At 45.2% G+C, this 20,383-nt stretch overlaps 1 protein-coding gene across 1 annotated transcript in view; it reads left to right on the forward strand.

The window, feature by feature from the left end:
* Nucleotides 1-20,383, forward strand: part of LOC140196463 (uncharacterized) — a 388,255-nt gene that overhangs the window by 290,874 nt on the left and 76,998 nt on the right. Inside the window, exons 29-31 of the mRNA XM_072255725.1 lie at nucleotides 51-171; nucleotides 10,945-11,108; nucleotides 19,476-19,916. Coding sequence (XP_072111826.1) covers nucleotides 51-171; nucleotides 10,945-11,108; nucleotides 19,476-19,916 — 726 coding nt within the window. The remainder of the gene's footprint in view (nucleotides 1-50; nucleotides 172-10,944; nucleotides 11,109-19,475; nucleotides 19,917-20,383) is intronic.

The following is a 20,383-nucleotide window of genomic DNA, read 5'->3' on the forward strand; positions in this document are numbered from 1 at the left end:
ATGGACAGTCAAGACAACCTTTAAGGCTTGTTGTTTGCTTCCTCATTTAGGATGAGGCTCATACTCAGCTGGTAAAACTGACTCAGAAGCTGTCACAAATAGAAACCGAGCGAGACCGGATGAATGGACACGTTCAGCAGCTCCAGAAATCCCTGACTGAGGCAGAGGAAGGTGGGTGGCCTGATGTCTTAGATCAGGGGTCCCCAACCTTTTGCGCACCGCGGTTTAATATTGACGATATTTTTGCGGACCAGCTGACCGGGGGGGCGGTGTTCAAGTTCAACAGTACATGACAGGGAATGAGGAAAGGTGCAGCTGACTCATATCATTTCATATTGCCAAATCATATCATTGCCACGCGGCCTGATAACACATGCTCGCAGCCCAGTGGTTGGGGACCACTATCTTAAATGATCACATGCAGCCAGACTAGTTAAGAATGGGTAATTTTCTATGCTGAACTAGTTGGGTGTTTACAACATTCCAGTTTACAGCTGCCCAATCGTTTAACTCATTTAAATTTTACATTTGTCATAGTGGGATTCGAACTCGGATCGCTGGATTATCATTCTAGACTTTTGGGTGACTAGTTTACTAACTTAAACATCACATTACCATCGTAATAAACAGGATTGGTTACATGGACTGTACTAAATTAGCTTGATCACCACTAGAGTGACAATGTAAAGCATAAGAATGGGATGCTAGAATTCTTGTTCCAGACAAACAGAAGCTCAAAACCTTGAAATCCGAAAGTTCTGGAAACACACAGCAATTCAGGTAATACCTGTGGAGAGAGAAACATTTCAGATCTTTAATCCTCTGTCAGAACTTTGTTGTTGTTGTTGGTGTGTGTGTGTGTGTGTGTGTGTGTGTGTGTGTGTGTGTTTGTGTGTATATGTACACTTTAAAGTCCTCAGTTGCACCAGTGAATTCCTTGAGAATTCTGAAACAAACCACCCCAGAGCTCTGAGTCAAGGGGACAGAACTCCAAATGATCCTTGTTCAGAGCAGAGAAGTTTCCTACTTCCCCTATTTTTTTCCTTTCCAGAAACACATGTGCTTCCACAAGAGTTATCTTTCCTCTCTTTAAATTCCTAGGAGTATTGACTAGTCCTCTGTACAGCAGCATCCCATAAATTAACCCAGTGAATCTGCATTGCATCATCCTAAGGGTATATTCCATAGAGACCATCAAAATGGCCTCCAGTACTCAAATATGTGTACAATTACAGTGAAATATCCTTACTTTGTTGGCACCAGAATGTGTGTTGTGTTGGCTGTTAACACAAACATTGCATTTCCTTGCATGTTTCGATGTACACATGATGAATAAATCTGAATCTGAATCTCTGTATTCCAACACAAATGAAACAAAACACAATACGCCAGTTCTAACAAAGGCCAACATGCTGCTTGCCATATGTATCACTCGTTTTACTTCCACATTAACTTGCAGCATTTTGTGTACCACTGCACATTACATCTGACCCCTTCTGTGAACCAACACTTTCTTTTTATTTGTCATTTAATAAGTATTATGTTTTTAATTCTTCTGACCCAAGCTAAATAACATCTTTTCCATATCACACTCAATTTGTTATCTTTGTGCTGTTCATTTAACTTGTAGCTACTCATTTGCAAACCTGGATAAATTACACTGCCCTTTCATCTGTCATTACAGTTGGGCATTCTACTGATCCATGCGTACTACAAAAATATTTGTCTGCCAAGCTTAAAAAGACGTATTTTTGTGTGTAACCCTTAGGTTCAGCCAGCATGCGTTGTCTAAGGGAAGACAGCCTCTGGCCCAGCCAGAGTGAGAAATCTCATTTGTGTGGATGCCGCATAATTTGCTGCCCAGTTACAGATCCGTACCACAAACTATCAGACAGTACACCATATGCAATTAAACAATTGAGCTTTATAATTCTTAACCTGATTATAGGGTTAATAAAGAAAATAAAAAGAAAAAGGGCCCATCTTAATGTAACAGTCTAATGTGCACGTTGAAGCTCACGTTTCCGTCCATTAGCAGTGAAACATTACAGAGAAACTATTACATTAGCGGTGAAACATTACAGAGAAACTATTACATTAGCAATGAAACATTACAGAGAAACCATTACATTAGCAGTGAAACCTTACAGAACGTTACACTTTCCCCCCACCAACTTTCGTCATGTCCTCATGATGTTGAGATAATTTGCCAACCCTTCTGCAAAGCACAAAGTCCGACCCAGATGTAAAAGGCAGTGACATAGGCCAGCCTATCCAGTGGTCTAATTCTCCGAGACCTCCATTCCCCCTCACCTAATTCTTCAGGTTCTGACATGACTGGGGATACTTATGGTCTACCTGGTGAGGTCTCCCTTGACCTATCACTCATGCTCACCTGCAACTCAGACCCAAGCCCCGCTTCATCCCTTGCAGGTTCACACTGTAACCTAGGCTGTCCACAGATAGCACCCTGCCCCCAATTTCACCTGACTCAGTGGGAGAAGGTCTGGGAGTCTCTTCCTTAATCAATGGAGATTTAGCAAAAGGTAGCATATATTACACATCCAGGTCCTCATCCTCCGAATCAATATCCCTCTCAAGGGTGGGGGCCAGCTTAACCTCTCCTGCTGTTGACCCTGCAATAGTCCCGCATCTCCACAGTGTCCTCTTACTAGGTTTAGGCTCCAAGTCGGGCTTCGGGTCTACCTGCACCTCTTGTCCCAGAGGCAGAAAGTGGTTCTGATGGAGAAACTTGACAGGCCCATTTCCATCCTCTGGTTTCACTTGGAAAGCTAGCAGGTTTGCCATCTGGCTCTCCACTACATAGGGCATAGCCGCCCAGTGATCAACCAGCTTATGCTTCCCAGGTAGCCCCAAGTTCCTTATGAGGATTCGGTCTCCCGGCAGGAGTTGGCAGAACCTCCCTTTTGATCATGCCTCCTCTTATTTCCTTGATTCTGTTTGGCAGCCACGACCCCAACTAATACATAAGCCCTTTTCAGTTCCCTTATCATATCAGACATGTACTTCAGATAAGTCTTCGGTGGCAAGTCACCCTCATCAGTCCCAAAGCAAAGGTCAATGAGCAGCCTCGCCTCGCGCCCAAACATCAGATAGTATGGCGAGTACCCGGTAGCTTCATTTTGGGTACAGTTGTAACTGTGGACTAGATGTCCAATATGTTGACTCCACCTGCTCTTCTTGCTGATCTCTAAGGTCCCAAGCATGTCTAGCAAGGTCCGATTAAACCTCTCTGGCTGGGGATGACCCTGCAGATGACAGGGCATGGTCCTCGACTTCTCGACTCCAAGCATGCCCAGTAACTCATGGATGAACCTGTTCTCAAAATTCCATCCCTGATCACTATGCATCTGCTGGGGAAGGCCATAATAAACAAAATACTTCTCCCACAACACTTTGACCACCGTGGACACCCTCTGGTCCTTGTTAGGAGAAGCCTGCGCATATCTGCTACAGTGATCCATGATGACTAAGACATTCACCGTGTTGTTGGCATTAGGTTCTATTGACAGGAAGTCCAAACACACCAGGTCCAGGAGCCCCACACGCTGCAAATGGGTCAAGGGAGCTGCCCGCGTAGGCAGCGCCTTCCACTGCATGCATTGAATACACGACTTCCAGTATTTTTTGACCTCCAGCTTCATTTGGGGCCAGTAAAACTGGTCTCTGCGCAACCCATAGGTCTCTTCAACCCCCAAATGTCCAGAATCATCTGAAGTGACTTCAATGCAATCCTCCGATACTTCTCCGGCAGAGCCAGCTGGGGTAAGTCTAGAGGTGACATGACCCGGTATAGGATCTGTTTCCTCAACTCAAACTGATGCCATTCTCTCAGTAATGGAGGTACCACCATGTGTTTCATCTTCTCCGTCTGAGCCATGTCTCCCTTTTCGACCACTAACCAATTCTTACCAATGCCCGGGTCATCTTGCTGAGGTTTCCTGGTCTCAATTCCAGTAACTGGTTGGTCTTCAGAATAGTCAGGTTACAGTAAACTTGTGGAATGGCGTCATCAGAAGCTCCCAATTGATCCACTGCCCCTGCTTTCCCTCTACCTTCACAGTGATGACAAACTGACACATGGGCTTCACCCCCAAGGCAGGAAATCTCTCCCACTCCTTGTCCCTGTTCAGCCCCTCAACTGCCCATTGGGACAAAGCATCAGCATCAACTGCTTCCCAGCCAGTACCTCAGGCTGAAACCATAGGCAGACAGTGCTGCCAACCAGTGGCATCCAGTTTTGCCAAGGTCAGGATATAAGTTAGTGGATTGTTGTCTGCCCTCACCTCAAACTTGGCCCCACAGAGGTAGTCACTCAGCTTATCCCCCACTGCCCATTTCAAAGCTAGAAACTCCATTTTGTGTGTGGGATAGTTTTTCTCAGAGGGCAACAGACTCTGGCTGACAAATGCAACAGGTCTCAACCCAGAGCCCTGATCCTGATACAGGACACCTCCTAAGCCCTCTTGGCCAGCATCCTTGTGCAGTACATACGGCAATCGGGGGTCAGCAAAAGCCAGCACTGGCGGCTGGGTCAGCAGCTCCTTCAGTGACTGAAAGGCCTCTTCACATTTTGCATCCCACCTCAGTCCAAAGGGCTCCGACAGGCTAAGAGACTCTACACCCTCCCTTTTTTCCCTTTTCTCCCCTACCCTTTCTTCACTAAGGGAGGGTAACCATGCAGAACCTGATTCAATGGGTGACTCACTTTTGCGTAGGCCTTCACAAAGTGCCGATAGTAACCACAGAACCCGAGGAATGAGCGCAGAGAGCTCACAGTCTGGGGTCTTGGCCAGGTGGTCACCGCCTCTATCTTAGCCAGATCTGTAGCTATTCCTCCGTGAGACTAGGTGCCCAATATAGCCAACAGACATTAGCACTTGTCCAGGGAAAGTTTTAACCCTTCATCTTTCAGGCAACCTAGCTCCTTCAGTAGCCTCGCTTCATGTTCTTCCAAAGTGGACCCAAACACTATGAGGTCATTCAGATACACCAATACCTCAAGCAAGTTCATATCTCACACCATATTCTCCATGACCTGTTGGAAATTTGCGGGGGCTCCCGAGATGCCCTGAGGCAACCCCTGAAAAAATCCCAGAGGACAGTTTGTAAATGCTGTTTTCTCTTTATCGGCCTCACTCATGGGGATCTGGTAATATTCACTCCTCAAGTCCAGCACACTGAACCACTTCACACCACTCAGGCAGGCCAGCGGGCCTTCAATCCTCAGGGCCGTATACTGTTCAGGGATGGTGCGTCTGTTCAGAATCCTATAGTCCACACACATCCATACCTTCCCATTCTTCTTTGTGGCCACTGCTACTGGGGACACATAGGGGCTTTGGGCCTCCGTGATGATCTCAGCTTCCTTCAACTAACACAAATGTTGCCGAACGTCTTCCACCCCTGCAGGGGCCAGTATCCGCAACCTCTTTCTAAACGGGGTGTCCTCGGTCACACAGAAAGTGTGACAAATGCTCTTGGAACAACCCACATCAAACTCGTCAGTGGTAAAGACACCTACCAGCTTCAACATCTTCTCTACCAATCTCCTCTTCCCACCCACAGGAACTGGAGTGTCGCCAAGGCTGAACGACTCAGCGGGCAACTTCCTCCTTTTGTCCAATAGTTTCTCCCCGGCTTGTCTCACAAGGACACTGGACATTACCGTCACCGGGAACAAATGCGCCAGGGGCATCCCCCGCTTGAAGGTGACCTCCCTCTTCGTAGTGTTCCTGACGATCACTGCCATCCTGCCAGCCTGTACGACCGAGGGTTTCTGTATTTTGGGCCTCACCAGTACCCCAGCCAGAAATCCCGACTCCCCCTCGTGGTCTTCCAGTGCATCCACTAAGAGGGCCTCGCCCTCAGGCACTCCGGGAAATTTAGGAGTCCCCATCGCTCTCACTACTTCCCTGGGCCATAACACAATTGGCTTCGACTGGGTGAACCATGCAGTCCCTCGTCTAAATTTGGTATCGGGCCCAATGCAGCCACGTACTTCCTCAAAAGCAGCTCGAAACATCGGGTGCACGGACAATGTTCCCAGAAAGCTCTTGACAGCCTTCTCCTTGCAGGCCCCCAGGAGCCTCCTCAGAGGAGGGGTGATGATCCCCACCAGAATTGAAAAGCCACCCTTCTCAACAGGGTCCGGACAAACCAGCACCAACGTATCAAGGACCTCAGACACTCCCACATCGGCCTCCAAGAACTCCAACTTCACTAACAAGTATCCATTGTATGGATAATCACCAGCACTAAGACCCCAGATCTCCAGTACACTGAATGGTGTCAATGGTAAATGCTTCAGATACCGGTTGTAAAACGAATGGTACAACGTGACCTGTGACCCGGTGTCGAGTATGGCTTTAGCATAAATACCCTCTATTCGTAGCAACACACTGGAGCATGGTCCCACTAAGCCTTCAGGAATGGGGTCTTTCACTTTCGGGGGTTCCTTGGTATATTGCTGGGAACGTGTTCCCCCAGAGACACCAGGCCATTCCCTCACTGGGTCTCTTCTAAGTTTTCCCAATGGCTCTCTCTGCTTAGGTACCCAGGGGCTCACTCTCCGAGGGGCTTCCCACCGTTCACGCTCTTGCAGTGTTAGGTTCCTTCTTCATCACGGTATAACAGACAATACTGGCCCTTCTCGTGGAACCCCGGCCATCTGCAGCCCTCTGTGTAGTCAATCCCCTTAAGGGATCCCCTCACTATCAGTCCTATCATACGGGGGGATCCACACCCACTTTTAACACTCGGGACATCTCGGTTCTCAACTCTGCCACAATCTCCTTTACCATCCCCTGGGTTGGGCTAGCAGTGGTCACTTCAACACAAGGGGCTACTACCAAGGACTGTACCCTGCTGATAGAGCCCTCCCACACCTCCAACATGTTCTCCTCCTCCCATAACTCTCTGATCAGCTCAACAGAAGAGGAAGTGGAGCACGTCTTACAAGACAGTTGGAGACCCCAAGAAATTAGGTCCTGGAACTGGGCACCCGTTGCTATCTGGTCCATTCTTAACTGATCCATCTCAGCTCCCTGAATGACCCCTCTGCGCTGCAAGCAATTTAGCTGCCTCTCTAGCTGAATAATGTAAGCAGAAAGCTTCTCTGCATTCCTCCTGCTGCATGTTCTGAAACACCGCCATGAGCTTCATTGGGCTTCCTGCCATGCCAACAGTGCTCTCTAATGCACCCAGATAGTCGGCAGTGTTGACTCGGGGTTGCTGTGTTTTCACAGCTCCCTCCATGTCAGCGGCCAAACCCCTCAAACTCTCAACCAATCTCTGTCACTTTACGTCATCAGAGCACTGCCACTCATCGAGCAACTGAGAGGTCTGCTCTGCCCAAGTCTCATACTCCTCTTCCCTCTCAGAGAATATTCTTAGCTTCCGGTGGGGACCCCTCTACCTGTGCACTGGACCACTTATTTGCCAGAGAGGTAAGGGCTGATGCCAACTCAGAACTCTCACTCTCCCCTGGGGGACAAGGACTAATTAGACATTCCTAATCCAACCACTCCTTCCCCTCACTCCTCAGAAATTATAGAACCCTGTCTTTGAAGTCTCCGCCACCAGCTACGGGAAGCTCAACTTGTGATTTGGCTCGCTCCGCCACACTCTCCTCCCCGCTGACAGTATGGGCAGGCCATGGCCCCACCTCACCTAGGGCACCAATAGCAGGGGGCAGTTCCACCACTGTTACGTCAGCACTAGTCTGAACTAAAACAAGGTCTGTGCCCGCCATTTTATCAAACCTCCACCCTGCAATCGTGGCTTTGCCAACAGCTTTAACAGTACTCAAAGGTCGAATTAACAATTCATCTGGAGTATGAAATTCCACTCCACTCAACACGCACACATTAGTTACCACCTCTCCACCCCAGCAGCATCCATACCAGCACACAACCCACTGGTTCAATGCTCAGGGCAATCACACAACATCCAATGAAATCAATCCCGGACGAGCCCCCACAATTGTAACCCTCAGGTTTGGCCAGCATGCGTTGTCTAGGGGAAAACTGCCTCCAGCCCAGCCAAACTGAAAAATCTTGTTTGTGTGGATGCTGCGTGATGTGTTGCCCAGTTACAAGTCTGTACCGCAAAATATCAGACAGACACCATATACAATTAAACAACTGAGCTTTATATTTCTTAATCTGACTATAGGACTAGTAAAGAAAAAGGGTCCATTTTAATGAAACAGTCTGATGTGCACAACATGGTTGTTTATCCATTCGTTCCCATCGACCTCTTCTGAGCGTTGTCAACTGATGGACCCTTGCTCCAAGTCCACTCCATCCTGTGGTCTACCAACTCTCTCCACATGCGTCTTCTCCCTTCATCTCTCACCAACAAAAAGCCCGCAAGTACCTTCTCTTGGACACACAAGAAGAAACAACATGCCTCTCATTGGATGGTGTACATTCCAAAGCCCCTGTTATCTCTAGTTATAGCACAAACACTGCTGCTACAGAGAAACCATTACCTTAGCAGTGAAACCTTACAGAGCATTACATGTGTGATTCTGATTTCTGATTCTTAACCATACTAGTACATTATTGCCAATCCCACTGTTATTTATCAAACATGAAAATCTAGAGATTTCTCATTCAATGTTATCCTGCTAATTATATCATAAAACGAAACCCAATCGGTTTTGGCAAACATGGTTTCCCTTTAATGAAACTATTGTCTAATTAATTCACTTTAGTTGTGCCTTGTTAGTACCTGTTTTGTAGCGAGCAGCACAAAGGTTGATGTGAGATGACTGGTCTGTGGTTGCCTAACCTCTCTCTACCCATTCTTGAAAGTGACAATGTTTCCTGTTCTCCAGCCCACAGGAATCTTTACAGATTTTTTCAATGATTACCTTTAAAGCAATCACTTTTGTTATCTCATTTGTTGTCCTTCTTATGACCTTAGCATGTTGGTCATTGGATCATTAATTTCTCTGCTACATACTCTTTACTGGTATCAAGCCCCTTACTCTTGTTAAATTATTAGTTTTCTACTAGTTCTACAGGGTAGACTAACATGAACCATTGGCATCTTGTGCCATTCTCATTCCTGTTTTCAGTTTTTACTTCCTCAACTATTAATGGTCTCATTTTTACTTTGACGTTCTTTTTCCACAGTTGTTGCAGCAGCAGTACAATGCAATTAATAATCGTAGAGAAAACTTTGAATTACACTAAGTGTGTGTGTGTGTGTGTGTGTGTGTGTGTGTGTGTGTGTGTGTGTGTGTGTATGTATATATATTTATATATAAAATAAGTAGTGCAAAAATAAAAATAAAAAAGTAGTGAGGTAATGTTCATGGGTTCATTATCCATTCAGAAATTAGATGGCAGAGGGAAGAATCATTGTGTGTGTGCCTCTACGCTCCTGTACCTCCTTCCTGATGGTAGCAATGAGAAGAAGGCATATCCTGGGTGATGGGATCCTTAATGATGGATGCTGCCTATTTGAGGCATGGCTCCTTGAAGATGTCCTGGATGCTAGGGAGGTCATGATGGAGCTGACTTACGTTCACAGCTCTCTGCAGCTTACTTCCATTCCTTGCAGTGCCCCCCCCCCACCCTCATACCAGACGAGGATACAGCCAGTTAGAAAGCTCTCCATGGCACATTGGTAGAAATTGGTAGTGTCTTTGCAGACATACCAAATCTCCTCAAAATGAAATATAGTCGCTGCCGTGCCTTCTTCATAACTGCATTGATATGCTGGGCCCAGGATAAATCCTCAGAGATGTTCACACCAGGATCTTGAAATTTCTCACCCTTTCCACTTCTAATCCCTTGATGAGAACTGGTGTGTGTTCCCTCATCCTCCCTTTTATGAAGTCCACAATCAGCAACTTACTCTTATTTATCCCATCCCTGTGTATCATTCTTTTTTCTCATGTTTGATGGTTTCTAAAAAATATCCCTACACTTACTGGAACCATTGTAATCTTTCTTTTAATTTAATAATATCCTTAACATCTTCAGTTACCTGGAGAAGGATCTCTTCTCTATTGATGAATTTATTTCTCATATGTGTGTTTGTCCTAAATGAAAATAAAAGTAACTACAGATTCTGAGAATCTAAAATAAAAGCAGAAAATGCTGGAAAGATGTGAAGTATTATCCTCAAACAATTCAAAACTATATAAAATTGTGATCACTTTCCCTTTTGGGATCCCTTACCATATGAGTAACTAACCCTGTCTCATTGCTCACAGTGGGATATGAAATAACTTGCCCTTTCATTTCCTCCATGATCTAGTGTTTAATAAAATGTACCAAATACATTTTATGAATTTGTTTTTCTAACAAGCAGTTTGATTTAGCTACCTCTATAAATATTAGTCTCCTGTACCTCTCCCAGGAGCTTCTCTTGAAGAGAGCTTCTGGTGTTTATTAGCTGCTTCCATCAGTGTTTCTTGTTCTCACTTATCTCCATCATCCTGACCTTTCGAACCAATGTCATTCCTTATCTTTTTCTTATTAACATGATCCAGCATTCTTGTTTTCATTGACACCGTCACACAACATGGAGAAAGACCATGTGACCCATCGTACCCATGCTGACCAGTGGGAACCCGTCCATATTAATCCTGACATTTTACTAGTGCTTTCTGACGCTGGTCGCAAGGTTTGAAAATTACTCTCGGTCCAGCTATTTAGTGATGCAGATATGGAAGGGATCAAGGCCCGTGGGCTCAGAGGTACAGTATGTGGAGCCGGGGCCAAGGAAGAGTGATGGCTTAATTCAATCATGGAATGGGATGGAGATGTTTAACGACCTTCATCCCTTAGTCCATCACTTCTGTGGTAGATATCTGAAGTGGAACAGTTGGATGGCAGGAGACTTGTATCTTGGCACTTTGCCTCTGAACTTCCAGATTCTCAATTTCTTTACTTTGTTTCAAAGGGAAGCGTGGATTGGATGGACGGTTGAACAATGCTCAGACTGCACTGGCGCTACAAGAAGAGATCAATAAACGCACAGAGAGAGAGAAGAAGGGCCTAGCTGAGCGGGTGGCCACTTTGGAGCAGAGTCTTCAGTCATCTGAAGGCGAGAGGCAGGCTCACCAGGTAATGGTTGTCAAAGGGGGAGTTGGCCAGTGCTCGACAACCAGCACAGAGCTGATCCATCAGTGTATTTGGTCTAATACTCATGTTGTTACCCATCTGTCCAAGCAATGATGTTTACTGTGCCCTAGAATTGGCATTTGACCTATATCCCTCAAAACCTTTCTATTCATGTGCCTGTCCAAGTTCAATTTAAATGTTGTTAATGTACATGTCTCTAATCACTTCGGCTCAGTCCATATATCCTTTTAAATCTCTCCTATGCTCTTCCTTTGCCCTGGCTCCACATCTTGTACCTCTGATCCCACGGGCCTCGATCCCTTCCATAACTGCATCACTAAATAGCTGGACCGAGATATCACTGGCAGCTCAGTCCATATATCCTATTAAATCTCTCCCCTCTCATCTTAAACCTGTGCCCTCTCATTCTTTAGTACCCAACTCTGGTCAAAAGACTGTGTAAGTTCACCCTATCTATGCCCCTCTTGATATTATTCATCTTTATGAGATCACCCCACATCTTCCTACACACCACTGAATACAATACTAGCCTGTTCAGCTCCTACCGATAGTTCAGTCCCTTGAGTCCTGGCAACATTGTTGTAGTTTTTTTCTGCATTTCTAGCTTAATGGCATCTTTCCTATAGTATGGTGACCAAAACTGAGTAAATTCATGATCAAAGTACTTACATGTATCCCCCGCTTTTCGAACGTTCGCTTTACGAAACCTCGCTGTTACGCAAGACCTATATTAGTTAGCTGTTTTTGCTAACAGAAGGTGTTTTCACTGTTACGAAAAAAGGCAGCGCGCGAAAAAAGGCATCGCGTGCCCTGAGCAGCCAAGCTCCTCCCCCGGAACTGCATTCTAGCCGGCATTGCTTAAACACATGCCTGTGAGCATTTGTGCTTTATCCGATTTATTTTGAGCATCCGTTAGCAAGATGAGTTCTAAGGTATCGGAAAAGCCTAAAAGAGCTCATAAAGGTGTTATACTTAGCATAAAACTAGACATAATTAAGCGTATCGATCGTGGTGAACGAAGTAAGGACAAAGTGAGTTTGGCTTGTGGAAGTTGACGAAGATGATGTTGAAGAGGTTTTGGCATCGCATGACCAAGAACTGATAGATGAAGAGCTGATGCAATTGGAAGAGGAAAGGATAACAATCGAAACCGAATGCAGTAGTGAACAGACCGAAAGTGAAGTCATCCAGGAACTGAATGTGAAGCAACTGCGTGAGATTTTCGATGCAATGATAAAGTACGACTTTAATTTTTAAAGGGTACATTGGTTTAAGGCATATTTGCAGGATGGTTTGTGTGCTTACAAAGAACTGTATGATAGAAAAATGCACGAGGCTAAGCAGTCAAGCACACTGTCGTTTCTCAAGCCTTCTACATCAGCCACAGCAGACGATGAACCTCGACCTTCGACATCAAGGCAGGCAGACATAGAAAAAGATGACATGCCTGCCCTGATGGAAACAGATGACGATGAGATGACACCCCAGTGTCCCACCACCCCAACCACCGGGCCGCAGACCGATACTGATCCACGAAGCATGCAGCGGTAGCCGGGATGCACCCACCACATCTTTAAGAAAAAGCTGAAATAAACAAGCTAATTAATTAGGTGCCACCCAGCACGTAAATGTTGGCCCAGAGCAGAGGCGGTCGCCGGCTACCACTGTATGCTTCACGGATCGGTATCGGTCGGCAGCCTGGAGGTTGGGGACCACTGCACTACCCCAACCTCAGACGACTCAGCCTAACACACCATTATCAGTGTGCTCGGCGCTGTCTTCCCGATTCCGGTAAGTGATACTACACTGTACATACATTATTTCTACTTTATATAGGCTGTGTATTTTTATGTGTTATTTGGTATGATTTGGCAGCTTCATAGCTTAAAGGTTACTGGAGAGAGTGTTTTTGCTGAGAGCACTTGCGTGAGATTTTCACTACGGTGGACAGTGCGGCAATGATTGTAGAAAAGTATTTCTACTTTATATAGGCTGTGTATTTATCATATTATTCCTGCTTTTACTATATGTTACTGTTATTTTATGTTTTATGTGTTATTTGTCATGATTTGGTAGGTAATTTTTTGGGTCTGCGAACACTCACAAAATTTTCCCATATAGATGAATGGTAATTGTTTCTTCACTTTACGACATTCTGGCTTAGGAACCGTTTCATAGGAACGCTCTACCTTTGGATGACGGGGGAAACCTGTATATGTCACACACACACAAAATGCTGAAGGAACTCTGCAAGCCAGGCAGCATCTATGGAGAAGAGCAGAGTGGACATTTCGGGCCAAGTCTCTTCAGCAGGACTGGAGAGAAAAAGATGAGGAGCCAGAGTTAGGAAGGTTTGGGAAGGAGAGTGAGAAACACAAGGTGATAGGTAAAACCGGGGGGTGGGGGGGGGGAGAGAGGTGAAGTAAAGAGCTGGGAAGTTGATTAGTGAAAGGGATACAGGGCTGCGGAAGGGTGAATCTAATAAGAGAGGACAGAAGGCCAAGGAATAAAGAAAAGGGGAGGAGCACCAGAGGGCAGTGATGGGCAGGCAAGGAGATAAGGTGAGAGAGAGGGAAAAGGAGATGGGGAATGGTGAAGTGGGAGGAGGGGGCATTACCGGATTGCCTGCCCATCACCTCTTCTGGTGCTCCTCCCCCTTTTCTTCCTTCCTTGGCCCTCTGTCCTCCTAATAGATGCCCCTTCTCCAGCTCTCTATCTCCCTCACCAATCAACTTCCCAGCTCTTTACTTCACCCCCTTTCCCTCCACCTCCCCCTCCCGGTTTCACCTATCACCTTGTGTTTCTCCCTCTCCTTCCCCCACCTTCCTAACTCTGGCTCCTCATCTTTCTTTCTCCAGTCCAGCTTGCTGAAGGGGCTTGGCCCAAAACACCGACTGTACTTCTTTTCATAGATGCTAAGTTCCTCCAGCATTTTGTGTGTGTTGCTCGGATTTCCAGCATCGGCAGATTTTCTCGTTTCAGAATCAATGAAAAGCAGCAAACAACTAACGTGAAAAAGAAGACAAGCTGCACAAAAATTGATTGATTGGTTAATTAATTAATTAGTTTGATTGCCTATACTGAGAACACGAATTGTAGAGTCCTTGAAAGTCAGTTCATAAGTTGCGAAACTCGTTCAGAGTTGAGGTGAGTGAAGCTATGCAATCTATGTTGGTTCAAGAGCCTCATGGTTGAAGAGTGATTGCTGTTCCTGAACTTGGTAGTGTGGAACCTAAGGCTCCTATACTTCCTACCCGAGTGAAGACTTGAGAAGAGAGTATGGCCTGGATGGCGTTGGTCCTTGATGTTGAATGCTGCTTTCTTATGGCAGTGCTCCTTGTAGATGAGCTCATTTGTGGAGAGGGTTTTGCCTGTGATGGACTGGGATGTGTGATAATTTTCTTGTGGGCTTTTCCATTCATGGGCATTGCTGTTTCCATATCACACCATGAAGCAGCTAGTCAGGATACTCTCTACTGTGCATCTCCAAAATGCCAGTATTCCAGTATTCCAAATCTCCAATATTCCAAATGCAGCCTCACCAATGCATTGCACAACTGCAAAATAACATACTAATATCTATACTCAGTGCCATAGTTGATGAAGGCCAGTATGTCAAAAGCCTTCTTCACCACCCAAACTGCAACACTACTTTCAGGGAACTGTATACTATAGTCCTACACTCCTCTGGTCCATGCCACTGTCCAGGGTCTTACTGTTCTCTGTGAAGGTCCAACTGACTTGAAAGTTTTCAGTGTGGACCAACATCGTCAGTTAAATAATGATATAGGAAGTAGCTGTGATGTACTAGAGATGATCAGAAAGAGATTAATATTAGTTTTGAATGAATATAAAGTTGAAACAGGAAAATTTTAAATCAATGATTATTACAGGAATTGTGCATATTCAGCATTTTCCCCAAATTACAAAGGTAATATGTATTAATTAAGATAATGAAGTTAATCCTTTAAATTTGCATCACTTTCAACAAGGGCATTTATCAGGAAAATTTGGCAGTTAGGTTAATTGAAAAAAACATTTCTTCTTAATTACTTCCAGCTGCATTTCTAAGACATGTTGTTAAGCTGATGGAAATGCTTGGATCGGAAACTGAAATAATTGAGTCATAGGGCGATGCAAAAAGAAACAGGCTCCCACGAGCATTGTACTGACCATCGACCGACCATTTGCACTAATCCTTATGTTGAGTGTGAGGTTGCTGTTGCAATACCACTCAACTCTGCTGATTTATCTCATTCCTGTGTGTCTCCTTGTTGCCATTTGGATTTTGCTGATAACAGTGCTGTCATTTGTGAATTTAGAAGCAATGTAAACACAATGTCTAGCCACACAGTCATGAGTGTAAAGAGAGTAGAAGAGAGGGAAAAGCACACATCCTTGGGATGTGCCCATGTCGATTGTCAGCGAGGAGATGGTATCACTGATCTGTACTTTCTGTGGTCTCCCAGTCAGGGGATGATCATATTGAATGGCAAATTGTAATCAATAAACAGCAGCCTGACATCTCTTTTGAAGTGGCCTAATGCTCCAAAGCAGAGTGGAAGCCAGTGAGATTGCATCTGCCGAGGACCAGTTGCAACCGTAGGTGAATTGCAGCAGGTTCAGGACCTTGCTCAGGCAAGAGTTTATTCTGGCTGTCACCAGCTGCTCCAAGCACTGCATCACAGTAGATGTGCATACTACTAGTTGTTGAAGTGGTTACCCTGCCCTTCTTGAGCACTATTCCTTTAAAGCAGGTGGGAACCTCAGACCACAGGAGTGAGAGGTTGAAGATTTCCTGAACGAGTGTTCCAGCCAGTTGGTTAGCACAGATCTTCAGTCCCGCACCAGGAACACCATCAGGGCCTGACTCTTGTGAAGGATGTATTTAACATCAGCATCCAAGACTGATCAAGTCACTGGATGCTCTGGCGATCTGAACAGTGCAGTGTTATTCTCCCTTTCAAAACATGCATAAGAGGCTTTGAGCTCATCAGAAAGTGAAGCATCATGCCATTTATGCTGTTAGCTGTTGCCTTATAAGGAGTAAGTGCATGCAAACCCTGCCACAGGTGCTGTACATCTGATTGTGTCTCTAATTTCACATGGAGTTGCCTGGTTGCTCTCACAATGGCCTTCATAGGTCATACCTGGGTGTCTTGTATGATCCTGGACCATCAGTTCCGAACACACCAGATCTAGCCCTAAGACTCTGAATCTGGCTTGGAAAAATGCAGTATGCTCTTGAATTCACACACTCATCCACATCATTCTGTAAACACTGCATCCTCTTTTGACTATACCATCATGGCCCTCACCATCAGTGCTGCAGTTTTCAGTCTGTGCCTCTGTGCTGGGTGTGGAAGTACAGCCAGACAATCAGATTTGACAATGTGCGAGTGTAGGAAGGCACATTAACTGTTCTTGATGGTGCTGTAACAGTGATCAAGTGTGTTGGTTCCTCTAACTAGAGAAGCCAATGCACTCAATTACAGATGGTATGTTGAACATGAGATGATGACATTGTTTTCATCCACTATAACTGGTTTTTAGTAGTAATCATTGTGTCAAAATTACAAATGCTCACTGCTGTAGTTCTGCAGTATATCTCACAGTGATGTGGCACAAATTCCATACGACCATAAGACCACAAGACATAGGAGCAGAAGAAGACTATTTGGCACATCAAGTCTTCTCCACCATTGAATCATGGCCGATCCTTTTTCCCCTCCTCAACCACATTCCCCGGCCTTCTCTCCATAACCTTTCATACCAGGTCCAAACATGAACCTATCAATACACCCAACAACCTAGCCTCCACAGTGTCTGTAGTATATTCCACAAATTCACTACCCTCTGGCTAAAGAAATTTCCCGGCATCTCTTTTTTAAATGGACGCCCCTCTATCCTGAGGCTTTGCCCTCTGGTGCCAGACTTCCCCACTATGGGAAACATCCTTTCCACATCTACTCTGTCTAGACCTTTCAACATTCGAAAGGTTTCAATAAGATCCCCCCGCGCCCCAGTCTTCTAAATTCCAGTAAGTACAGACCCAGAGCTATCAAATGTTCCTCATATAATAACCCTTCCATTCCCGAAGTCATCCCTGTGAACAGCCTCTGGACTCGCTCCAATGCCAGCACATCTTTTCTTAGATGAGTAGGCCAAAACTGTTCACAATACTCAAGGTGAGGCCTCACCAGTGCCTTATAAAGCCTCAGCATCACATCCCTGCTCTTTTATTCTAGACCTTTTCAAATGAATGCTAACGTTGTATTTGCTTTCCTCAACACCAACTCAACCTGCAAGTTAATCTTTAGGGTGTTCTGCACGAGGACTCCCAAGTCCCTCTGCATCTCAGATTCTTGGATTTTCTCCCTGCTTAGAAAATAGCCTGCACATTAGTTTCTCCTACCAAGGTGCATGACAATGCATGTTCCAACATTGTACTTCATTTGCCACTCTTCCCCATTATCCTAATCTGTCTAAGTCCTTCTGCATCCTACCTGTTTCCTCAACACTACCTGCCCTTCCACCAATCCTTGTATCATCTGCAAACTTGGCAACAAAGCAACCTATTCCTTCATCTAAAAAACACTTATTTACAACATAAAAAGAAGTGGCCCCAACACCGACCCCTGCGGAACACCACTAGTCACTGGCAGCCAACCAGAAAAGGATCCTTTCATTCCCACTTGTTGCCTCCTACCAATCAGCCAATGCTCTAACCCTGTCATACCATGGGCTCTTAACTTGGTAAGCAGCCTGATGTGTGGCACCTTGTCAAAGGTCTTCTGAAAGTCCAAATATACAACATCTACTACATCCCCTTTATCTATCCTACTTGTAATCTCCTCAAAAAATTCCAACAGGTTCATCAGGCAGGATTTTCCCTGCAGGAAACCATGCTGACTTTGTCCTATCTTGACCTGTGTCACAAGTACTCCATGGCCTCATCTTTAGCAATTGATTCCAACATCTTCCCAACCACTGAGGTCAGTCCTGCTGGTCTTTTTCCTTTCTGCTGCCTTCATCTTTTCTTAAAGAGTGGAGTGACATTTGCAATTTTCCAGTCCTCTGGCAAAATGCCAGAGTCCAATGATTTTTGAAAGATCACTACCAATGTCTCCACAATCTCTACGGCTTCCTCTTTCAGAACACTAGGGTGCAGTTCACCTGGTCTGGGGGACTTATGTACCCTTAGGTCTTTCAGCTTTTTGAGCACCTTCTCCCTTGTAATAGTAACTGCACTCACTTCTCTTCCCTCACATTCTTCAACATCTGGCACTCTGCTCTTATCTTCCCACTAATTTTTGCTTTGTTGTATGCCCTCTTGTTTGGTTTTACATTAGCTTTGACTTCCCTTGTCAGCCACGGTTGTACTATTTTAACATTTGAGTATTTGAGTAATACATCTGTCCTGCACCTTCCACATTTTTCCCCAATACTCACACCATTGCTGCTCTGCTGTTATCCCTGCCAGCAGCTCCTTCCAATTTACTTTGGCTAACTCTTCTCTCATACCAGTATAATTTCCTTTACTCCTCTGAAATACTGCTATGTCAGACTTTTACTTTCTCCCCATCAAGTTTCAAGTTGAACTCACTCATATTGTGATCATGTTTCCTAAGGTCTCTTTTACCTTAAACTCCCTATTCGCCTCCGGTTCATTACATAACACCCAATCCAGTATAGCTGATCCACTCATAGGCTCAATGACAAACTGCTCTAAAAAGCCATCTCATAGGCATTCAACGGACTCACTCTCTTGAGATTCATTACCAACCTAATTTTCCCAATCGACCTGCATGTTAAAATCTCCCATGACTATCGTAACATTGTTCTTTAGACACGTCTTTTCAATTTCCTGTTGTAATCTGTGGTCCACATCTCAGCTACTATTGGGAGGCCTGTATATATCAACCATCAGGGTCCTTGTACTCTTGCAGTTTCTTAACTCAACCCATAAGGATTCAACATCTTCCGATCCTATGTCACATCTTTCCACTGATTTGATGCCATTCTTTACCAGCAGAGCCATGTCACCCCCTCTGCCTACCTTCCTATCCCTCCAATAAAGTTCCTTTCATTATTTATCATTCTGAGGATTCACAAATAGGAAATTCAGACTGGATAATAATGCTTCTCTTGACTCAAGGCCAAGATTGGCAATAGCAGCAAGGAGGGAGTTAGGGAGCCCACAATCACTGCTTCCAGAACAAAATGAAGAAGGTCACAGGAGGAGTTTGCAATGATGGTCATATTAGCCTTGAACATGTCTTCACATAACCTACAGTTTTGTGATGTATGTGTGCTTGTCTGGAGTTTTATGACTGTCTTTTCCTGCAGGAGAAGATCAATAGGATGAAAGTAAATGAAGCAAAGCGGGAGGCCGACAAGCGAAAGTTGAAAGACGCGCTAGAGGCATCTGAGAGCCGTGTCACCAAGCTGGAGCTGCTACGCCACTCCCTGGAGGGGGAGCTGCAGCGAGGGCTGCTGACCTTGAATGACCGTGAAACTGAGGCACAGGTCCTCCAGGACCGAATCAAGATGCTTCAGCGGCAGGTGGCTGACAGTGAGACAAAGGCTGCTGCCCTCCAGCTCTCTGTGGATCGTCTGTCAATGACGCTGACTAAGACAGAAGAAAGCGAGAACAGTCTCAAGGACAAAGTACAGAGTTTGTCGTTGACTCTCTCAGACAAAAGTGCTGGCAGTACATTACTGCAAGACAGGATTTCCCACCTTCAGAAAGCCCTAACCTCCAGCGAACAAGACCGACGAGTACTTCAAGTAAGTTCCTCAGCTAAGAGTGAAGCTGCAATGTGTTTACTCCTCTTTTAGAATGGAATGATTCCATGTGTTTATCTTCAGAATTAATTATTCCAATGCTCATTTAGCTGACTCCCATCCTTCATAATCTACACGTGTCTGAAACATTCTTGCCTCCTGTGACCCCCAACATCCTGCTTAATTTATACCAGCCTGATCTATACCAGACGTTTTCAATTTTACTTGGATGTTAGGACTATCTTCCTCCTGTTATCATCCACCCACAGACTCATTCTCCCAATCTCCATAAACTCATCCTCCAACTCGCCAAAAGATACATTCCTCGCATTATCAATGGTTGCCTTGACTTTTCTTCACTCCACCGCAGATACCTCCTGGGCCTTCAGTTCTGGATCTACACCTGTCCAGATTACTCTCCACCAGTAAGATAACACACCTCTTTGACCGAGCACTGCTTCCCTTTTTGT

This window comes from Mobula birostris, chromosome 4 (assembly GCF_030028105.1).
Source record: "Mobula birostris isolate sMobBir1 chromosome 4, sMobBir1.hap1, whole genome shotgun sequence".
Classification (NCBI taxonomy): Eukaryota; Metazoa; Chordata; class Chondrichthyes; order Myliobatiformes; family Myliobatidae; genus Mobula; species Mobula birostris.